Raw genomic sequence first — 20,210 nt, 5'->3', positions numbered from 1 at the left:
TTTTGGAACATTGGAGAGAAAGCAAGGTGGGAGTTGAGCTGAGTTTTGAAGAAAGCCTGAAACAGAAGATACTTTTCATTTCAGACTAGGGGACAGTCAATACAAAGGAATGAATGTGAGACAGAGTGTCATGTTTGGAAAACAGCAAGCAAATTAATATGCTTACATCATTAAGGGAGCAGGGAGGAGAAAAGTATAAGACTAGGACAAGCACAGAGCTAGATGACTCCCATTCTTTGGGATTTTTCATTGGAAAAAAAAATAGCATGACTTCATTAAAAAGCACCAATAAGACCTGGTCTTAGTAGCCAAAGCTACCAAACCAGTAACTCAAGATAATTTTCCCTAGCTGGCTGACTCTAGTAGAAGAGTTCAGTCCATATTCTGACTTAAATACTTAGTCCTCTGAAATCATTCTTTCCTATGGATTCAGCATGGCACACTGCAGTGTCAAACTCAAATACAAATGGAGGCCACTAAACCATATATGAGAATCCCTATAGAATATTAACTTAGGAAATCACATATTAGGAGTATATTTTATTGTATTTTTATTTTTTAAATATTTCCCAATTCCACTACAATCTGGTACTGGTTGCACTTGGGAATGTTATGAGCCAGAATGCATCTGTGACATCTCTGGCATAGTAGGTTAAGTGTTGGACTTCAAATTTAACCCCATGTTCTAGCTGTGAGATCAAGGCCAAATCACTTAAACCACTCAAAGCATCAATTTTCCCATCTGTGCAATGGAGCAGAATAGAGAGCTGACCCCCGAGGCAGGAAGCCCACAAGCACATACCAGCTGTGTGACTAGGCAACAAAGAAATGAATCAGTGGGAGTTGTCTCTCCCAATGAAATCAGTTTCAGCACTTGAGAATAAAGTTTGAAATTCTTCCCCAACAAAGCTGAGGAAAGTCCTTTCCAAATTTTAGTGCGACACAAATGCATTATTTCCATTCTTCAAGTACATGGTCCTGCTCAGCAGGGTTGGGAGCAGTCATAGTGCACCACTTAGTACCACATAGTTTTTCTGGCTCTGGCTCCAGTTCTTAGGGGCCCATTTCCATTTCTTACCCCCCAGGGGAATTAAAAAGGAAAAGACACAAAATGGGCTTCCTATTGACTGGAAAGTAGCAGCTGTGTTTGTTTTGCATGCAGAATATTTACTTTTATTCTTAGTTGGAAAAGAAATCAGCTTTTCATTTTAGTGTTTAATTCAAAAAGAAAAACAAACAAAATACCCTCAAATCCAACAAATGTGTAGTCACTGGACAGAAAAATTTGCAATTTAGTGGTTGTGCTATGTGAGGAACCAGAGATCTCTCCAGAACCCTAACAGACCCCATCCTGTCTCCCCAGCAGTGAGGGAAAGGAAGGAAGAGACAGCAGGAACTCTCAGCCATCAAACATTCAGAAAATTCAGAAGTCCTAGTGGGAGCTCTCTGTTGGTGGTTTATGATTCCCCTACTGGACTCTGGAGACCCTATTGGGATAAAAAGCCTGCTAGGGAGACAGTAAGCTAGAGAACAGGTTCTTTTCTTGACCTTGGCTGTTTGAAAAATCTGACACATGTGAAAAATAAGTATGAACAGTTTGAAGAAATATGCAAAGACCCATGTGAGCAGAACCTGAACTGTACATACACTGACTGCAGTTAAGATAAAGAGAAAGAACAAGGCCAAAGGACCTAAAAAGGGAAACAGAGGAAGAGTCTTTATTTGTTCATTTGCCACTGGGTGGGCATGCTTTCTGCTCTTCAGGCCTCCAGTCACAGGGTAGTCTGGGGGCCTTTCAGGGAGCCTGGTATAATAAAAGAGGACTCTTAAAAGTAAGGGGAAGGGCTCAAAGGGTGGAAATTTGCTCCAGGTACCAAAGTGGCATAACACAGAGAGCCAAGAATTGCGTCTGCTAAGAGACGAGGAGCTTCACTGAAGGGATGGCCGAGGGGAAAGCCTTAGCGCACCATACTAAGACTCTAACCATTCTCATCCATGACAGACAAACATGAATTCCAATACAAAGAGAACACAGATTCCAATCCAACTCTCAGGGCTCCCTCCTCCCCTCCAAGTGGGAGCTGCCTGGTACGCACAACTCCATACAGCCAAGGTGGGGGCTAAACAGAGTTGGGGAGAGGAGGGAGAGAAAGAGTCAGTTCTGATTTCTGGTTACAGGTTCCAGATCCCCTAGTTTGGCCCCCACTCCCACATGAGCAAAATGTCCATAATGTGCAAATCCCTTTGGCCCCCACAGGCTCCTTTTCAGTCTTTCCTCCTCTTCCTACTGAACAAGCTTCATGGAAGCATACATATGTGACGGATTTTTCTAGATTTTCCTTCTTGGGCACACTCCCTCCCTCCCCAACCTTCCCCACACCCCCTCCCTTTTTCCTTTTTGGCTTGCAGATAAGTCAATCAGACGCCACTCTGGGGATTTTGGGGAGGGGTGGGGGGTCAGGCACCGATGATTAGCAGCAGGAAAGGTTACTTCTTGACTATCTGGATAACATCCTCGTGCTCCATTGTATGTGTCAATCCCACTCTCTGAGGACTGTATTTGGTGCTGGTTCCCTTGAAGAGGGGAGAAGAGGAAAACATTAAGTAGAATTCCTTTGAGGATGAAGAGGGATGGAGGAATTTTAAAGTCAGTTCTCGAGGACTTACCCACACTAAAGCATATTTAAACTGGCTAGCGAGTGTTCGGTGAATCCGGTGGCACTAAAGGAAGAGAAAAGGGTTTAGATGCAGGATGTTCCCAGCCTTAGACCTGCACCTATCTATCATTACCTCTATCATTCCCCACCACTCTCTGGTGCTCAGAGAAATCTGGCTCACATTATTGTACTGTCTGAACCTAGCCCCGTGTGACTGAACCACCTCTACTTATTGCTTAGAGGCCCTTAACTAAGGACCTACCTAGCTTAGGACCAAAAACCCAGTCAGACCAAAGAATTAATGCAAGGAAGTTTTCACACAATTATATATCTTAAACAACCTATGTCTTATCTGAAAACTGGCTCCATACCAGTCAAAAGTTACTGTTTCATTGTTTTTTGTTTGAATACAGATACTTTGGGGGAAGGAGAAGAAATGGGCCATCTCTTTTTTCTAATTTCAGGGAATTACCCCTATTTGCTCTCCCTCTCCAACTTGTATAGCCCCTAATTTTTCCTTCCAATTTGAAATAAAATTATCTAATTTCATATCTTGATTTACATCCTGTTAGTTTTCTTTTAATGCATAAAAATCTATATTCCCTTACATTTGGGAATGAGTGCCAACCCAAGGAGACCTGATTCCAATTTGTTCTGCAACTAGCATGCACTGCTTAACAGATATGTTTAGAAGCTCGAATTTTTATTTCTTCAGTTATTTCAGACTCAACTCACCACATTACAAATACTAATTATGGATTAGTCCAGGAATTATGGTCCAGGATCAGAATAGATAAGACAACTATGAAGAAGGTTAGTGCAAAGGAACTTCACGGACTAGAAGAAAAATAGTGCTATATGTGAGAGATGACTAGTCATTATTTAAAGACAGTTCTGAATGGAGAGTTCCCTGACAATTTGATCAGATATTAAATCATTTTTCCTCCTTTACTTACCACATGCTCTACAGAAGCTCCTTTCCGAAGAATAATGGCATCAGTAAAGTCTGGTCTTTCTACATGAGGAAGAGGAGGAAAAGAGATGGGGAAAGAGTGAAAAACCATCAGCCTTTCAACAGTTTTTTGTTTTGTTTTGTTTTGTTTTAAATCAGCACATACTTAGGGTACCCAGTTGAGTTATACTTGAAAATTGTTAAAGAAACAGATTATCACATGCAGATTACTAATTTCCAACTTTCAGAATTATATTACCTCAAAGCTAGAGGGAGAGCTGAATTTATGCTTGAATAAGAATCCCACCTAGAACAGTAGTTCTAGAAAGGTCATTCAATATTTGCTTACCTATGTCCATTAAGGGGAAACCCACTACCAATTTCATTCCTATTTACTACTATTCCATTTTAGGAAAGCACGTTTAACCATTACAAAGTTCTAATTCATGGTAAGGAATTGGAAATTGAATGGATGTCCATCAACTGGAGAATGGTTAAATAAGTTATGCTATGTGAATTTAATAGATTATTATTCTATAAGAAATGATAAGCAGGCTGATTTCAGAAAAGCCTGGAAAGACCTACATGAACTGATCCTGATTCCTTGAAAATCAATTGTTTTCTCCTTCAGGAAGGATTTCCAATTTGAACAGTCCTTCTTTCTTTCCTTGCTCCTGTGTCACATTTTCCTACATAATAAACTGACACAAGCAGGATTCTCCTCTGCCTCTTCAGATCCTTTTTTGTTTTCATATCAATACTCTTTTCTCCACTACTTTTTTTTTTTAAAGGAAGAGATGATTTTCCTCAAACACAATTTCCTTACCCTTTTTCCTTACTAACTTCTCACACAGTCCTATCCATCCTATCCTACATCTCTCCTCACTTTCTCAATTAAAATTCTAGAAAAGGTGGTTGCTTCTGTTATCACTGCTTGCCCCTAATTCTCCTTTCACTTATGACTAAATCCTTTGCAATCTGGCTTCTGACATCACTCAATTGAAACTGATCTCTCCCAAATTATCAGAGCTCTTAAATGTCAAATCTAATGGCCTTTTCTCACTCCTTATCTTTCTTGGTTTCACTACAATATTTGATACTGATAACCACCCTCTCCTAGATATTCTCCTTTCTCTGGAATTACATCACATTGTTCTTTCTGGAGCTCTACCTATATTGCCATTCCTTCTTGATCTCTTTTGCTGGAACATCCCCATATCATGTTTCCTAACAGCAAGTACATCAAGGTTCTGCCTTGAGTTCTTGTCTATTCTCTCTCTCTCCATTTTCTTACTTGGTGACCTCATCAGCATACTTTGTGAGTGTGTGTAGGCCTGTATGTATACAAGCGCATGCTCATGCATACACAAATAATCAAATGATACATATTATATTATAACTGTTACATCTATTTCCCAAGTACAACTCTTTAAAGCTAATATTAATGTGATTTGTGATCTTCCTTTAATGAATACGTTTTTGAAATATCTCCAACAACCTTGATAATGAGAAAGGAGACCAGAAAGAAGAAAATAAAGTCAGATTCAATTCTACCACTCTTGGCATTTCAAACATCTATCTAGAATTGAATATGAAAGGAAAAACAAAACTCTTAAAATACCTGTATTTACGTGGCAAAAAGTAAGAGCAGCTACTGAGTCTAAATTTGGGGAATCCTACCTTCTTCTAAAGAGTCTACTGCAAATATTCAAAAATGCAGCAATATAGTCCCTGAGGCTGATAGAGAAACTCTGGCCTTCAGGATATAGCCAAAGACCATGAAGAGAAAACCTGATGAGCCAGGAAGTTAAAATTCTTGTCAATTCAGTGGTCTGTGGTCTGTGGTCTGAGCTTAAGGTGCAAGGGGATGTTACTATTATAAATGTCACAGAAGGAAACATGGTCTAGGTGTGGTCCAGAAAGCACTAAAAGAGATAGTTTGAATTAACTGTGTTGTCCTTCATATTTAAAAATAACATTACTGATCCTCAATGCTAGCAGAATGTATTCTCTGAATTATTTTTTCTCCAGTAATGGCAATGTTGTTGTTCAAGTAGTTAATCATGTTCAACTTTCATGCTGTCATGGACCATGCCAATACAGACTATGGAATTTTCTTGGCAAAAAATAGTTTGCTATTTCCTTCTCCAGTGGAATAAGGCAAAAACAATTTAAGTGACTTGCCAAGGGTCACAAAACTAGTAAGCTTCTGAGGCCAGTTTTGAACTTAGGTCTTCCTGACTCCAGAGCCCAGCAACTCTCTATGCCCTAAGCCATCTAAGTTGCCTCTAGCAGTGACAAGGTAGGACTATTATAAGATCCAACCTAAGAATGGAAACATATCCAACCAAAGTAAGGAACACTGTATCCTCTTTCCTTCAAAGAAAGAAAAGAAATAATAATTTGAAGAAATAGATAAAATTAACTGGTCCAAAAGAAAATGTAGCTTTTCACCCAGGGGAAGGCAGGTAGTAGTATGAGCATCACATAGAGCTAAGCAGCCATAGTACATTGTGATACTAGTCTAGAAAGAAAAGGCCTATTCTTCAACTTACGTCCTCTTTTTTTGGTATAGATACACGTCAAGGCCAAGTATTCCCAAAGCATCTCCAGCAAGAAGTCTAGATTGAGCTTCATCCCACAGCTGCAAAGACAAACCACATATATGTACCAAAGTATCCCCATATCAGTGACTCTGAGTAGTTGGTTCATGGTTGGGATAGATGCAAATGGTAACAAGATGATGTTATAGGTCTCCTCTGAAGCAGAAATCCAAGCCCCCAGGGTGGGGGAACAGGGACGAGGATGAGGGAACAAGAAACATCAGGGGAGATTTTAATCAGTGACATCATTGACACCTCTTGAATGAATGGACACTGTATGAAATGAGGCTAGTTCTAGATTATGGAAGGAGATATTATCCTTGAAAAATTTGTTTTATGTAACTGTCTCAAGGACAGCCTGAAGGTGGGTCTCCTCTAATGTAAACTACATGGATGCCAGAATAACTATTTCTCACCCCATTTCTCAGGGTTTTTTGTTTTTGTTTTTTTGCTTATTTCCAGGATTATGATCATGCTCTATATGGCCAGGAATTCCAAGAAATCTGACCTCCACCTACATGAGACTTTATTTTGTCTTTACAAAACAAATGTCAAAAGAAATTGGCTGTCAGAGGTAGGGGGCATGATCTTACCTAATGACAACACTGTTGGGTTTTCGTGCCAGACGATCAACTTCCTCCATTGAGATCTGATCAATTTTATTATAAACCTAATTCCAAAAGGAAATGGGAAGAAGTGGGGAAAGAGGGAGCTTTAGGAAAAACAAATCCATTCCAATATAAATAGTCCTTATCTCATTCCTGGCCAACCGCTCATTTTCAAACTTAGCCAAGTACTAGGGGAAGGGATTAAGTTTTTATACAGCACCTACTAGACTGAGATCTTTCTTACACATGTATCTAGATATCTATGTATATGTATATATTTGATTTGATTCCCACAATAATGCTGAAAAGTAAATGCTATTATTATTCCCATTTCACAGATGAGGAAACTAAGGTAAACAGAGGTTAAGTGACCTGCTCAGGGTCACATGGCTACTAAGTGTCTATGACTAGATTTGAATTCAGATCTTCCATATTCTAGGTCCAGAGTTTTTATCCAGAGTTTGTGCCATTTAGCCACCTCTAAAAGAGTACTAGAGCATTCTCCATTCATAAAAGCACAACATCAGCACCTCAATAAAGAACCGGTTGGGGCAAAGACTACCCAATGCCTCCAAAGAAAACAAATAAGTTGCCAGATGTTTTAGTAAAAAGGAAAGAAAACCTCAACTTCCTTGTCTTTTCCTAAGAGTAATTTTTTAATATCTAATAGTCAGTGTTTACTGAAGAGAATGGGATCCCTCAGATCTTGGTTTCATTCTATTCTATCCTATCAGTGTAAAAGCTTCCACCTGGTGTTTGGGTACCACTTACATACAAGCAGGGCATGTACACTCGGTTGCCAACAATCACATCAATAAACTCATCTGGTGAACAGTCTTCTCGGAAGAGAACTTCAGCATTGAAGATTTCTGAGATGGTCAAATTAAGGTCAAAGAATATCTCTTTCTTATCAAGCAAACTAGATGACTCTCAAATGAAAATCAAAAAATCACAGGATTGAAAAAGACCTCATAAGTCATCTAGTCTAACCAGATGGATGTCCAGTATTACCCAGGGAGGAGCCCATCTCCAACAAAGGGTCTAATTAACATTCTGTGAGTTCCTTGGCATGAGTCTCAATATCATACAGCAAACAGTATCCTTTTCCAACTGTTCTTCCTGTTCTCTTGCTAATATTAGCTAGAATGCTTTCAGTGACAGGAAAATCAAAATCTTGGTGGACAGCTCTAATTGTTAAAAAGTCCTCTAACTTACTCTTACCTTGAAGTCTGCCTCCATCCACCTTTATTTTCCCTCAGGAAAAAGAATAAATTTAATTCCTCTTCTACATAATAGTCTTCTGTCAAAACACAAACCCCAAATTCATCTAAATGATCCCCATTAAAACAAAGTTTATGGTGCTTTCACCAACTTGAGTTTCTGTCTCTAGCTATATTTTACTACCCATCTTAATATGTGCTATCCAGAACTGAATCTAGCACTTCACAAGTATTGTAAATAATGGGATTTTATATTAGATTATTAATTTTAGTTGAGAAATAATTATGGTAAATTCTTTAATAAATAAATAAAATAAGCACATATTGGATATCCCAAAAGTCTCGGAGCAGTTTTAAACCTAGAAAGGCATAAATTGCACTAAGGGATATCCCTACATAAAAGGTTCTTCAAAAACCCAGGGATTCTGACCTACAAATTAATTACTGATTTTAATCAATACAGTGTGCTTTCCAAGTATAGCCCAATCAAGTAGTCATCACTCTGGCTCCTACCTTCAGGCATCCGAAATCACTTCTAAAATTGACTTCCACCTTAGTCAGAAGAGTAGATAAGGACCCTCCCCCCCTTCCTCCTTCCCCCCTTCCCCCCATTTCTTGGATCCTTTGGGGAAAGGATACTGTACTCATGTAGAATGAGCTGCACTAGCTTTTCAGAGCACTGGCTCAGTGTGACTGTTGAATTGAAGGAGATTCCACCACCTTTCTTTGGCTGGATGTTGAGAGAAAAAAGATGATGTTTTTATATGGAGAGAAGGATTTTGGGAAGAATTTTTATTCTCTTTTAGTCCATGCAAAAAAAAATCCTAATCAGACCCAGAGTTCTCACCTTGAAGTAGATATTGGGTCTGTGCTTGTTGAGCCGAATGCCCACAGATTCCAATTCCTTTTCCAACAGGGACCTGCACAAATATAACAAATAAAACATTTTGTTGGAGTTCAGACTCCAGCAATTAAAGTCCCTTCTTTATACCTGAAAAGAAGAATGCCGCTACCTGAACCTGGGACCTTCCTATATTACACAGTTCAATCAATCAATCAAGAAACACGTGTTTAAGCACCTACATGGTGCCAGACACTGTGCTGGGCTTTGGGTATACAAATACGAAGACTGAAACAATTCCAATTCTCAAAAAGCTTACATTCTAATATGAGACAGTAAGTATATATAAGTATATAGACAATAAATAAAGAATAAGTTCAAGTAAATACAAGCAGTTAAAGCACAATGTATTCAAATACAGATTCTGAATTTCAGAACCCCCCTCTGAAAGACAGATGAAACCTAAGTAAAAACTGTGCTGTTCTTTTCCAAAGAGTTAGTCCTTGGCAGCTAAAAGCCAGGAAAAAAGAGCAATTTTGTGGCTGTGGATGAAGCTGGAATACTCAAAAGGATAAGGAATCAATGGAACTGTTATTTGAGGCCTGGTTTCTGCCAGTCTTCAGGCAACAATTTGGTCATGCTGCCCAACTCTCTGTAAAGAGTGAATGAAGGCCCCATGCCAAGCTTGCTGTGCTCTGGTAGATGTTCAACTAGAGTTCCCATTCCAAGCTCCTTGGCCAGGGCTTCTTACAACAACATCCCTCTCCAACCTTTCCTTCTACTCTCCTGCTGTAAACAACTCTTTACTCCTGAGTACTCGGAGGCACATATTGGCTAGATCTTACTTAGTTCCCATTACTGCACAATTATGTCATTAATCCAATCCAAGTGGAAAGACGAGTTACCAATGGAAAACTGAGAGCAAACTCTCCTGCTGACTAGATATCCAAAGTTCCAACTTGTATACAGAAGGGCTGGCAGCAAGAAAAAAAACTATTTTGGCCAGACTTCCTTTAGGAACTATACATAATACAGCTACTACTGAAAGTTAAGAGAACCCCTCAGCAGGCACAGGCAAGCAGCTGTGGTATTACCACAGCATCTATTCTAACAGAGTAATTCAAGTCCAAATGCAATCTATTCCCTTCCTCCATACACTAACCTCTGCACTTCTCCTTTGGTGGCATCCAGCATCATGATGACAACATCGGCTGTCCTAGCCACAGCAATTACCTGTCGACCTCTGCCTTTCCCTAGGAGAAGAATATGGAATTATGTTCATTGGAAGGTGTTAAAGATTATCCAACAATCTTGCCATTTTATCAATTACACCAGCGGTTCCCTATATGGGCACAGTGACTGAAAGCCACAAATTAACATTAAATTGTACTGTTTTTTTCTTTATTTTGTCAAACATTTCCCAACCATATTTTAATCTGATTTGAAATACACTCAGAAGTTTTGCAGGCTGGTGGCAAGTTTGATACTTCCAATTTACATTATTGTTTTGGGGACACATTCAGAGAATCTCAGAGTTGAAAGACTTTATTTGCAGGTGGATTAAGACTCACCAAAAATAACAGGGGAAAAGGTATTCATCAGGATATCAAAAATTAAAAGCTGGAAGTGGACCGCTTTCTGTTGAACTCAGAAAGTGGAGGGTGAAAAAGAGAAAGATACCTTGGCCAGTGTGGATAGATAGAATTAGTGATAGCTTAGCACACACAGAGAGGCCATCAAGCTTGAATGGACCAGAGACTACAATTCTTTTTTCTATTTTTAAATTATTTTCATTTTGTTAAATATTTCCTAATTAGGTATAAAATTTTTTTTTTAAATCAATTTTAAATTTTTTAAAATAAAATTTTGAGTTCTAAATTCTCTTCTTTCTCCTTCTCCATCCCCCACCCACAGTCCTAATTAATAATCTAATGAAGGATTATTCTCAGAGCTACATCACCATTATCTGGTCCAAATTTGCTTACAACACTAAATGAATTTCCAGCACCTCAAAATTAAGTCACAACTACTAGCCAATGCTGGCTAAGAGTATAAATGGAGAATGAGAGGCATAGCATTGCAATGTCTTCGATTTCTTCCTCTATAAAGCCATTGTGAACCCTGCCAGCACACTTTTAGTTTCCTTTTCTGCTTTTACCATGCTCCTACCTTAGTGATCATGAATAAAAATCAAATTAATTTTCCTACCTTGTGCAGCTCCTTCAATGATTCCAGGAAGATCTAACAGCTGAATATTGGCTCCTTTGTACTAGGGCAGAAAAATTAAAGAGATAATAAGTTGTGGGATGCTCTGCTAATTGCTCTTTGAAAATATTTCCTTAATATGAACAATCCCCTAAACTCTTAAATCAAACACAGACCTAATAAGTATTTAAGAACAGGATAGTCCTCGAAGATTTCCCAAATGTTTCTGCAGTGCTATATAGAGGTTTTTCAAATTTCACATTGCTGCAAGTATAGTGTTGCTATTTTAAGAACCAAAATCTATCAATCCCAAACCTAAATTCAAATACTTTATTTACAGACTATCTTTGAAAAGATAGTCCATTATTAGCATTAAAAAAAAAAAAAAAAGTGTTTCAAAGCTTCAACTTACGATAGGACTCTCTAGTTTCATTTTATGCTCATCTAAAGATCACTGAATATCATTATGAGAAATTCAAGACTATATTATAATAATGATGATGATGATGATAGCTTAACATTTATATAGCATATATTATATGCCTGGCACTGTGTTCCCAACAACTCTTGAAATAAAAAAATGATCTGAATAGATAATATAAGTTAAGGCTCTAAAACACCATTAAAAATTTTTTTTTTTAAATGAATCTTTTTACTGGGACTAATTGGTGAGTTGAAAAAGTGTTCTCTTACTGCTCTTTCAGACGTCAATGCAATGAATAAGAGTTCCTAGAAGAAATGAGGACAAATAGCCTCCTGGAGCAGTATTCTAACTCTAATAGCACTCCTATAGGTTATGAAAGCTACTAGAAACTGTTTTAAGGGCTCAAAACCATAGGGTAAGGCAACTGTAAGGCAACTAAGCCCAGCCTTCACAAAAATACAAATGCTACACATGCAAACACTTTAACCACACACTCTCATGGCCTTTTTTTTTTTTTAAACAGGAGGTCTTCCTCCCCAGAATTCAGACTTACTTCAATGACTCCAGGAATACAAGTCAGAGTAGTGAATTCATAGGATGCAGCTTCACTGGCCGTGGATGTCATTAAGCTCAGGAAGGTAGACTGAAAAGATGAGAGCATTCCATTCAAGAGGTAAAATTCCAAACTCCCACACTCTCAACCCCTTTAGATTTATTGGCCAACAGCCTCAAAAGTAAAAAAAGACTCTGCTACAAAGCAGACTGGAGAAAATAAGGAAGGGGTGGGGAAGAAAGGTATAGAGAATGAAGGAGGAAAGTAAAACTAATTTCACTCATTTGATTCTCAGAGATAATATGGCCACACGAAATTTACCACAACATTTTCTGATTTTTTAAAGCAAAGAAAATTGTAATTTGGACATCAAATATTTAAATCACAATTTTCCTTTCCTTCCCTTATTCTCATTTTAAAAATGATTTCATAATCATTGTTGAAAGTAAAGTCAGATATACTAATGCACTGTTGGTGAAACTGTGAATAATTGGCCCAACCATTCTGGAAAACAATTCAGAATTATGGTGATAAAGTGATTAAAATGTCCATTCTCTAACCCAGAGAAGTCTAAAATACTACTAAAATATACCCGAAAGAGATATAAACAACTAGGGTATAATAAAATATTTAACATCCTTCATAGTAGCAAGTAACTGAAACAAAATAGATGTCCATCAATTGGAGAATGTTAAATAAGTTAGGTTACATGCAGTAATAAAGTAATATTCCTGCATTGTAGGGAACAATGAATATGATGAATATAGAGAAACAAGGAAATACTGACATAAAATGAAGCAGGCTTGGACTAACAAAACAATGTAAATGGAAAGAAAAACAATAAAATAATCAAAATTAAGTACTATGAAATTTAAACACAAAGATTGGAACAAAATGAAAAACACTGCCTTTTGGTAGAGAAAAGAGGAAAAAAGCAGGAATAAGGGAGCCCAATATGGAACATGGTACATATTGAAAGACTATTTCTATGTATAGTTTAGTTTTGCTTTCCTTCCCCCCCAACTTCATTCATTCCCTATTATGAGACATAGCAATCTGGGACGTGAAGGACTATACTGGAAATGTAGTTATTATTTTAAAAAAAATCAATAAAACACTTAAAAACATAGTTCCAGTATACCGTTCTTTATCAAATTCTATAAAGGCCCATTCATATTTTAGTAGCAACTACAATCACCTAAAAATTAATAAACAAGCAAAGTATTTATTACTATAGTGCAATCAATCCATTTACTTGAGATTATGATTTTAGTTTTCCTTTAGTTCTGTTAAAATTGCATTATAGTTTTCTTTATATTAAATTTAACAAACATGCAGCTATTGCAAAGTGATGGACATCACTAGGACAATGATGACAAAATAGTTCTTGCCCTCAAGGAGTTTACAATCTACTAGGGAGACATAAATAAACAAGTATAAGTTTCAATGCCTAGGGGTATCAGAAAGATTACATGGAGGAAAAAAGATCTTCCAAGTATAGAAATAATGTTATATGTAAGTGCAAAGGCAGGAGAGAGAATGTCAAGTTTGGGGAAAAACTAATAGCTGGGAAAATAGGCTGCAAAAAAAGCAGTAATGTGAACCAAAACTGGAAAGATAGGTTGGGTCAGATTGTAGATGCCCTTAAATGCTGGATTAAGAAGCTGAATTTTATCATAAAGAATTTTTCATGAGGAAAGTTAAATGATCAAGGCAGTGCTTCACAAAAATTACTCCGGTAGTTGTGTCCATGAAGGCCTGAATTGGAAGCAGGAGAAGGGGGAAAGGCAACTAGAATAGAAAAAAAAATTACACATGTGCTGATGGGTTAATGCCTAATTATTTGATATATCTTTCATCACTGATGTCAATGGCATTTGTCTTCTTGTCAATTTCTTCTGTTTTCTATTAGTTATATGTAGAAATGCTATTGATTTTTATGGGTACATCTTATATTCTAACATTTTGTTAATATTATCCTCAATCTTTTTTTGAGTTGATTGCACTTTCTAAATATGCCTTCATATCTGCAAAAAATACTTTGACTTCTTTCCTTAATTTATTTTTCTTACCTTATTGCCACAAAGTATGCTTTAGGCCACAGAAAAGGAACTAGTTGATGAGGAAAGATCAAAAAGGGGATGATAGTGAGGGCAATCTGTTGGAAAATATGGGAGGGAATGGGATCAAAGGTTGACCTTGGTGAGAAGGAACTAACCCAGGGTGGTGACCATATGAGGTGAGAAAAGGGGACAAATTCAAAAGATGTCATGGAGATTCTTAGAACCCAATTCCTTTAAACATGAAGTTTTCCCGATACCCTAACACTATCTTTCCCCAAATTATCCTCTATTTATTTTGTATCTACTTCTACATGGACATATTGTGGCTCCTAACAGAATGTTGATTCTTTGAAAAGAGGGATGGCTACTTTTCATCTCCATATTCCCAAAGTTGTTGGACACATAATAGACATTTAATAAATGCTTGATTGTTTGTTTGGATTTAACTACCAGTTGGAGATGTGGGATGAGGGAAGTAGGTTTTGGAAGGGCATTTTAAAAAGAAAGGTGGTACTCTCAACAAAATAGAAATACAAGTCGAAGATGTGGGTTTTGAGAGGAAGAGAATGTTAGAAATGGCCAAAAGGCATATAAAACTGGAGCTTAAGATATTTAGATCTTAAGAGTAACCTGTACTGAGATGATAATGGAATCTATGCAAACTGATGAAGAAACCAAGAAGAGTGCAGATGGAGAAAAGTAAGAACATCATGTCCTAAGTTTAAGGAATAACTAGTTAGTGGTTATGACAGGTATGGTGATCCACCAAGAAGGACTGGAGAGTGGTCAGATAGAAAGAACCATGTCACAAAATCCTAGAAGGAAAAGACAGGCAGAGAAAAGAGGTTAATCAATAGTGTTAAATACAGATGAATAGTAAGAAAATAACACTGGATTTGTTAATTAAGAGATTATTGGGTGAAAAAAAGATTGCTGGCAAGTCTGGAGAGAACTGATGAGATCTTAGAACCCAATTCCTTTAACATAAAGTTTTCCCGATACTCTAACACTATCTTTCCCCAAATTATCCTCTATTTATTTTGTATCTACTTCTACATGGACATATGTAGGCTAGGCTGAAAGAGGTTAAGGAGTGAGGAGAAAGCAAGTGTTCTCTAACAGAAATTGCATTTTTCCTTGCTATAAAGTTGAAAAAACAAAAGAATGAAATTGTAAGGGAGGTTGCTGACTGGCACTGTCAGCAAACAAAATCAAACAATAATGTATACAGAAAAGTTTAGACATTTGCCTCCCTAAAGTCTAGAATGCTAAAGTTTAGCTTTAGGAGTCTAGGAATCTACTATATCTATCTATATATCTACTACAGATAAACAATACACATGGAATTGTCTTGTAAATGTAAACAAATCCAATACTAAGTAATCAATCAACAAGCACTTAAGGGCCTACAATGTGCTAGGCACAATGCATATTCAAAAAAACAAAGTGAAGCAGATGCTGTCCTCAAGGAAATGATATACTATCCAAGGATTATAATATGTACAAAAATATATACAGAAAAATAAAATGCTAATAATGTGGGAAAGGGAGGAGATCAGAAAAGACTTCATGTATCAGATGGTATTCTGAGTCTTAAAGGAAGGTAGGGAATCTAGGAGATAGAGGTGAAGAGAGATTCCATCATGGGGAGGGTCACTCTAAAAGCAGGAAATGAAATGGGGGGAGGGAGAAAGGAAGAGAGAGAGATGGAGTTTGAGAGTGAGAGGAAAAGAAAGAAGAAAAAACGCCAGTCTGGTTAGGCTACAGAGTAGAAAAGGGAAAGAAATGTCTAATTTATTAGGAAAGAAAAGATAGAATTAGAGTGACAAATTAGGATACTATTTTGCTAACAGTCTAGGCAAGAGGTGATGAGGGCTGAAGCAAATAACTTCAATCACTGACCTTACCCACAGAAGGAAAGCCAATTAGTGCCACTCGGGCATCTCCAGATTTCATCACATCAAAACCTTCTCCTTTGGTGGAGGCAGATTTGGAGGGTTCCAAGAGCTGTGCTCTGTACTTGGCAAGTTTTGCTTTCAGCAATCCAAGATGGTACTCGGTAGCTAAATATCACAAAAAACGAAAACAGTGAAGATCAATATTCATTAATCAGAGGCATGCAGGTAACCCATGTCATAAAGCACTGATTGGGAATATTTAAACTGAATGCTAAAGCATCCAAAATGTCACTGAGGAGCTGTAATAGGAAAAAGCAAGTTCAAATAAATAGTAACACCTTTTGGTTTCATCCAAAACACAGATGAAAAGGAAAAGAACCCCCAACTGTTAACTATATTCTATTTAACTTAAACTATAGCAATTGGCCAGTTCTACTTCCCACTGCAATGCTTTATAACTATCAGTGTCATCTCCCTTCAGCAAGAACTATTTTCATCGCTTTTCACTCTTGCAAAGTAGAACCGCATATTCTTTACACGGGAGGGAACTGAGGCCCCCAGAAGGTATCTGTATCGCCCAAGGTCACGCTGGAAATAAGAGATAAATGCGGAATTCGATCTCCAGCCCATGGACTTAAATTCAGGGCTCTTCTACCGCGCAGTAGACGTCAGGGCCGGGTCCTCGGGCTGTAAAATCATCGCGTGCTCTTTTCTGGGACGCCCCATGGGTTCTGCGGACTCCATGTTTACAGGCTCCGGGGTGTCCGAGGATATGGGGACCTCTAGCCTGCCTTCCCCACTTCTGTCACCTCCTCCCGGCCACGCTTCTCCCTATCGTCCCGCCCATTTCCCAGATGAGGAAATCGAGTCAGGCAGGGGAGCAGGAAGCCCTCAGCCCAGGGACGGAAGGTAGAGGGTACCCGCGATCCCTAGGGCCGAGTCTCACCCTTGTTCTTCTGGGTCCGAGCGATCTCCTTCTCGATCTCCGAGATCTTCTCCAGGATGCCCATGGCGGCGGCGGCGGCGGCTACGACGGCAGCAGCGACGGAGGAGACGGCAGAGAAAACGCCGCAAGTGAGAGCCGGATGCCGGCGGCCGGAAGCCGACGCCGAAGAGCTTCCCCCCTCCCCCTCCCCCCCGGCCCGCCCTCTCCGCACACGTCACCCCCTCGGCCGGTGCTCCCGGCGGCGGCGTCCGGGCAGCAGCCGCTGCGCCACACCCTGCGTTCCGAGTCCCGGCATCCGGGGGTGGCTGCGGTAGGCTCCCGGGGGATCGGCCTGAGCTACTCTATCCGAGGCAGCGCCGCACAGGGAAACTTTGCGGGGTACCCGCCGGGGCTGACACCGTCCCCGGCCCCCCCAGCTGGCTTCCCCAGTTTTCCTCACCGACCACCAATGCAAGGCCCGCTCCCCTCTGGTTTTACGCGGGAGGGAGCGGGCCTGGAGAGGGGGTCTGCCGAGGCCACGGGCGCCTGGCTTGCCTCTAGCCCAGGAAGCTACGTGACGCCGCGCATAAAGTGCCGGACTTGGAGGGAAGCCCCGAATGGCGTGGAATTCCCGGCCTTTCTCTGGCCCTGGGCATCTTGGTGATGCAGCCGTTAAATAAAGCGCACTCAAGTTGGAGCCGGAAAGCCCTCAGTTCTAATTGTATCCTCGCTGTCACTTAACCGTTTCTCGGTCTTTAAAAAAAGTAAACAATTACCTACCTTATAAGGGCGCGACGGGTTTGCAAATATTAAAGCGCTATCCAAAAGTTAGGTAATTTTCCTCATTTTCTTCCTCTGTAAAACGGGGACCACTTCAGATGGGGATTTCAGAAAGTGCCGATCACCCCCCAAAAAAAGCATTTGTTAATCCCGGTGCGCCAGGCGCTCTGCCAGGTAGGGAGAGTAGCGACTGCACTGTCCACTGTACCCCCAAGGTGGCTAGAATCGGGGAAATGCCTCCATTCGGCAGGATTCGAACTGAGTCTTGTCTCCAAGAAAGAAATGGGGGGCAGGAGGGATTCCCACCTGAGGAGCTCACTTTCTTGTGGAGAAACACTGTAAATGGCTAAGTAGAAAATCCATACAAAATAGATGGCAGTCTCAAAGGGGAAGGGGAGAGTAGAAAGGGGAACTTTCCGTAGAAAGTGAGATTTGAGATAAAATTTAAAACCAGGGAGAGAGGTAGAAGGGAGGGCGTTCCTGTCGTGGGTCACAGCTAGGGCAAAGATAAGAGTAACGGCAAGTAGTGCTTAGAAAACTTCAACTAAAAGATCGTCAACTAATTTTATCTACATGAAAACTGCCCTGTATTTAATTTAATGGCAAATCACCTCTTCCCAGTATGTCAAGTCTTCTACAAATTAAAATCTGGCAATATACATAAATATATATATATGTATACATACACACACACATTAGAGAGAGAGAGTGTCAATAGTCTTTCCTTCAAAATCCTTGAGAAATGTCCCAGAGCAATATTTAAGAAGGAATCTAGATAAAAGTAGAGATGATTCTCGTGAAGTATGGTTCACTGTTTATAAACAATTTTTACTTCTTAGAATCCTCACCATTTCCATAATACGGTTACTCATTATTTGCATGAACAGTGGTATCACAATTTATACAAAAGGTCTTTCCTTACTTTGGAATTATATTGACAGCAAAGAAGACTGAAAAGGAATACTTCTTAAACAATAGATTTAGGTTCCCAATGATGGTTTTGCAGCTTAGCTGTAGGGACTTAGGCCACCCCCCCCAAAAAAAAGCAAGGTACTATGCTGGACATCAGGACATACAGAGATGAACAATTCCATCGTTCCTATCCGTTGAGCAATTTATAGGGTTTTTTTTTTTAAGTGTTTTCATTCACAATATCACTAATATGGAATTAGGTTTTGCATTACTGCACATGTATAACCTATATCAAATTGCTTGCCCTCTCAATGAGGGGAAAGAAGAGAGGGAATCTGGAAATCAAAGTTTTTTACATGTAATTGGGGGAAAATAAAATATTAACTAGTCAAGTTTACATTTCAATAGGAGGATAAGTATATTTTATAAAACATGGTAGGGCAAAGAATTTGGGCAAAGTGGTTTAGGAAAAATGAGGAAGTTCAATTAATTTTTAACTGAGGATGTTAGAGAAACTGTCATGGACCTTAAAGAAGAAAATTATTTCAACAGAATGAAGAGTGCAATCCACAGATGGAGTGAGCCTACTTGAGTTCAGGGAGGCAGCTAATTAAGATAAAATCTGTAAAGTAATTAGCCCATCTTGGTTGGAATGTGGAGTGTATGGAAATAATATGAAACAAAAGTAGGCTGGAACCAGATTGTGGTAGAAATTGCATGCCAGGATAGTTTTATTTTATCCTATTAGATTTTGAGCAATGAAATGACATGGCTCATATATTAGAAAGTTGATTTTCATAGTTGTATGATGGGTAAATGGTAGAAGGGAGACTGGAAATAGAGAGACCAAAGTTTAGTCTTTTATATTAAAGAAAGGAAACATAATGATAATGGCTTGACTGTAAGGTGGTGAGCTGCCTTGTGAGCAAAGAAAAAGAAAAAGTGACCATTCCAGAAATGCTTGGAACTAAAATTTGGGAGAGAGAAGGGAAGAGGCAAAGAAAAAAATAACCATTTGATCTTGGTTATCTGGTTGAAGGACAAGGCAAATACTACTTAAATTTTCTAGGCTTCAATTTGGGATGAGTTCTGTTTTCTTTTAAAGTTTTTCTTGCTTTGTCAGCAAGGTGTTTTTTTTTCTTAACATCCATATGCACAAATGTTTAAAACTTAAATATTTTAGGCTACCATTGATTTCAGAATAGCACTGAAAAACAGTTCCAAGATTAAGCAACTTATTTTCTTGATGCCATCAAAGCATTCACCACTTTCAGCCACCACAAAAGAATCTGGCTACTTTTGATACTTTTGGATGGAAAACACCATTCCCATCCAGAGAGAGAACTATGGAAACTGAATGTAGATCAATATATATACTATTTTCACTTTTTCCCCCCCTTTGACTTTTTTTTTCTATGATTTTTTCTCCCAACATGATTAAAAAATGAATTTAACATATAAAACCTAAAAAAGCTGTTTTATATTTAACTGAAAATAAAATACTAAGAATATATATTTTACATACACATACACTTTAAAAAGCTATCAGAAAGGCTAAAATTTTGTCTT

General features: G+C 38.8%; 1 protein-coding gene across 2 annotated transcripts; it reads right to left on the bottom strand.

Moving 5' to 3' along the window:
• Positions 1-1,195: 1,195 nt before the first annotated feature.
• On the bottom strand, positions 1,196-18,078 carry DRG2 (developmentally regulated GTP binding protein 2). Of its 2 annotated transcripts, none has more exons than XM_023497258.2 (13): positions 17,730-18,078; positions 16,029-16,189; positions 12,064-12,153; positions 11,090-11,150; positions 10,044-10,134; positions 8,888-8,960; positions 8,680-8,770; positions 7,592-7,689; positions 6,806-6,882; positions 6,165-6,253; positions 3,614-3,672; positions 2,668-2,721; positions 1,196-2,574 (listed from the first exon to the last, which is right to left on the bottom strand). In XM_023497258.2, the coding sequence occupies exons 2-13, from the start codon at positions 16,080-16,082 to the stop codon at positions 2,488-2,490; spliced, it is 924 nt and encodes a 307-aa protein (XP_023353026.1). In that variant the 5' UTR covers positions 16,083-16,189; positions 17,730-18,078; the 3' UTR covers positions 1,196-2,487. The 2 variants fall into 2 exon arrangements, with proteins under 2 accessions (XP_023353026.1, XP_003761325.1); XM_003761277.4 differs by lacking the exon at positions 17,730-18,078 and adding an exon at positions 16,971-17,143.
• Positions 18,079-20,210: the final 2,132 nt, after the last annotated feature.

This window comes from Sarcophilus harrisii, chromosome 1 (assembly GCF_902635505.1).
Source record: "Sarcophilus harrisii chromosome 1, mSarHar1.11, whole genome shotgun sequence".
Taxonomy (NCBI): Eukaryota; Metazoa; Chordata; class Mammalia; order Dasyuromorphia; family Dasyuridae; genus Sarcophilus; species Sarcophilus harrisii.
Note: the sequence above shows the minus strand (reverse complement) of the source record. Positions and strands in the feature narration are given on the sequence as shown.

What these genes read in the sequence shown, in the direction of transcription:
- DRG2 (XM_003761277.4), bottom strand. Translation starts at nt 17,034, where the DNA reads ATGGGCATCCTGGAGAAGATCTCGGAGATCGAGAAGGAGATCGCTCGG. An exon ending in CCCAACAGTGTTGTCATTAG is followed by an intron (nt 6,254 to 6,805) that starts GTAAGATCATGC and finishes TTGTCTTTGCAG; the next exon opens with CTGTGGGATGAAGCTCAATC. An exon ending in TTAAATATGCTTTAGTGTGG is followed by an intron (nt 2,575 to 2,667) that starts GTAAGTCCTCGA and finishes CCCCTCTTCAAG; the next exon opens with GGAACCAGCACCAAATACAG.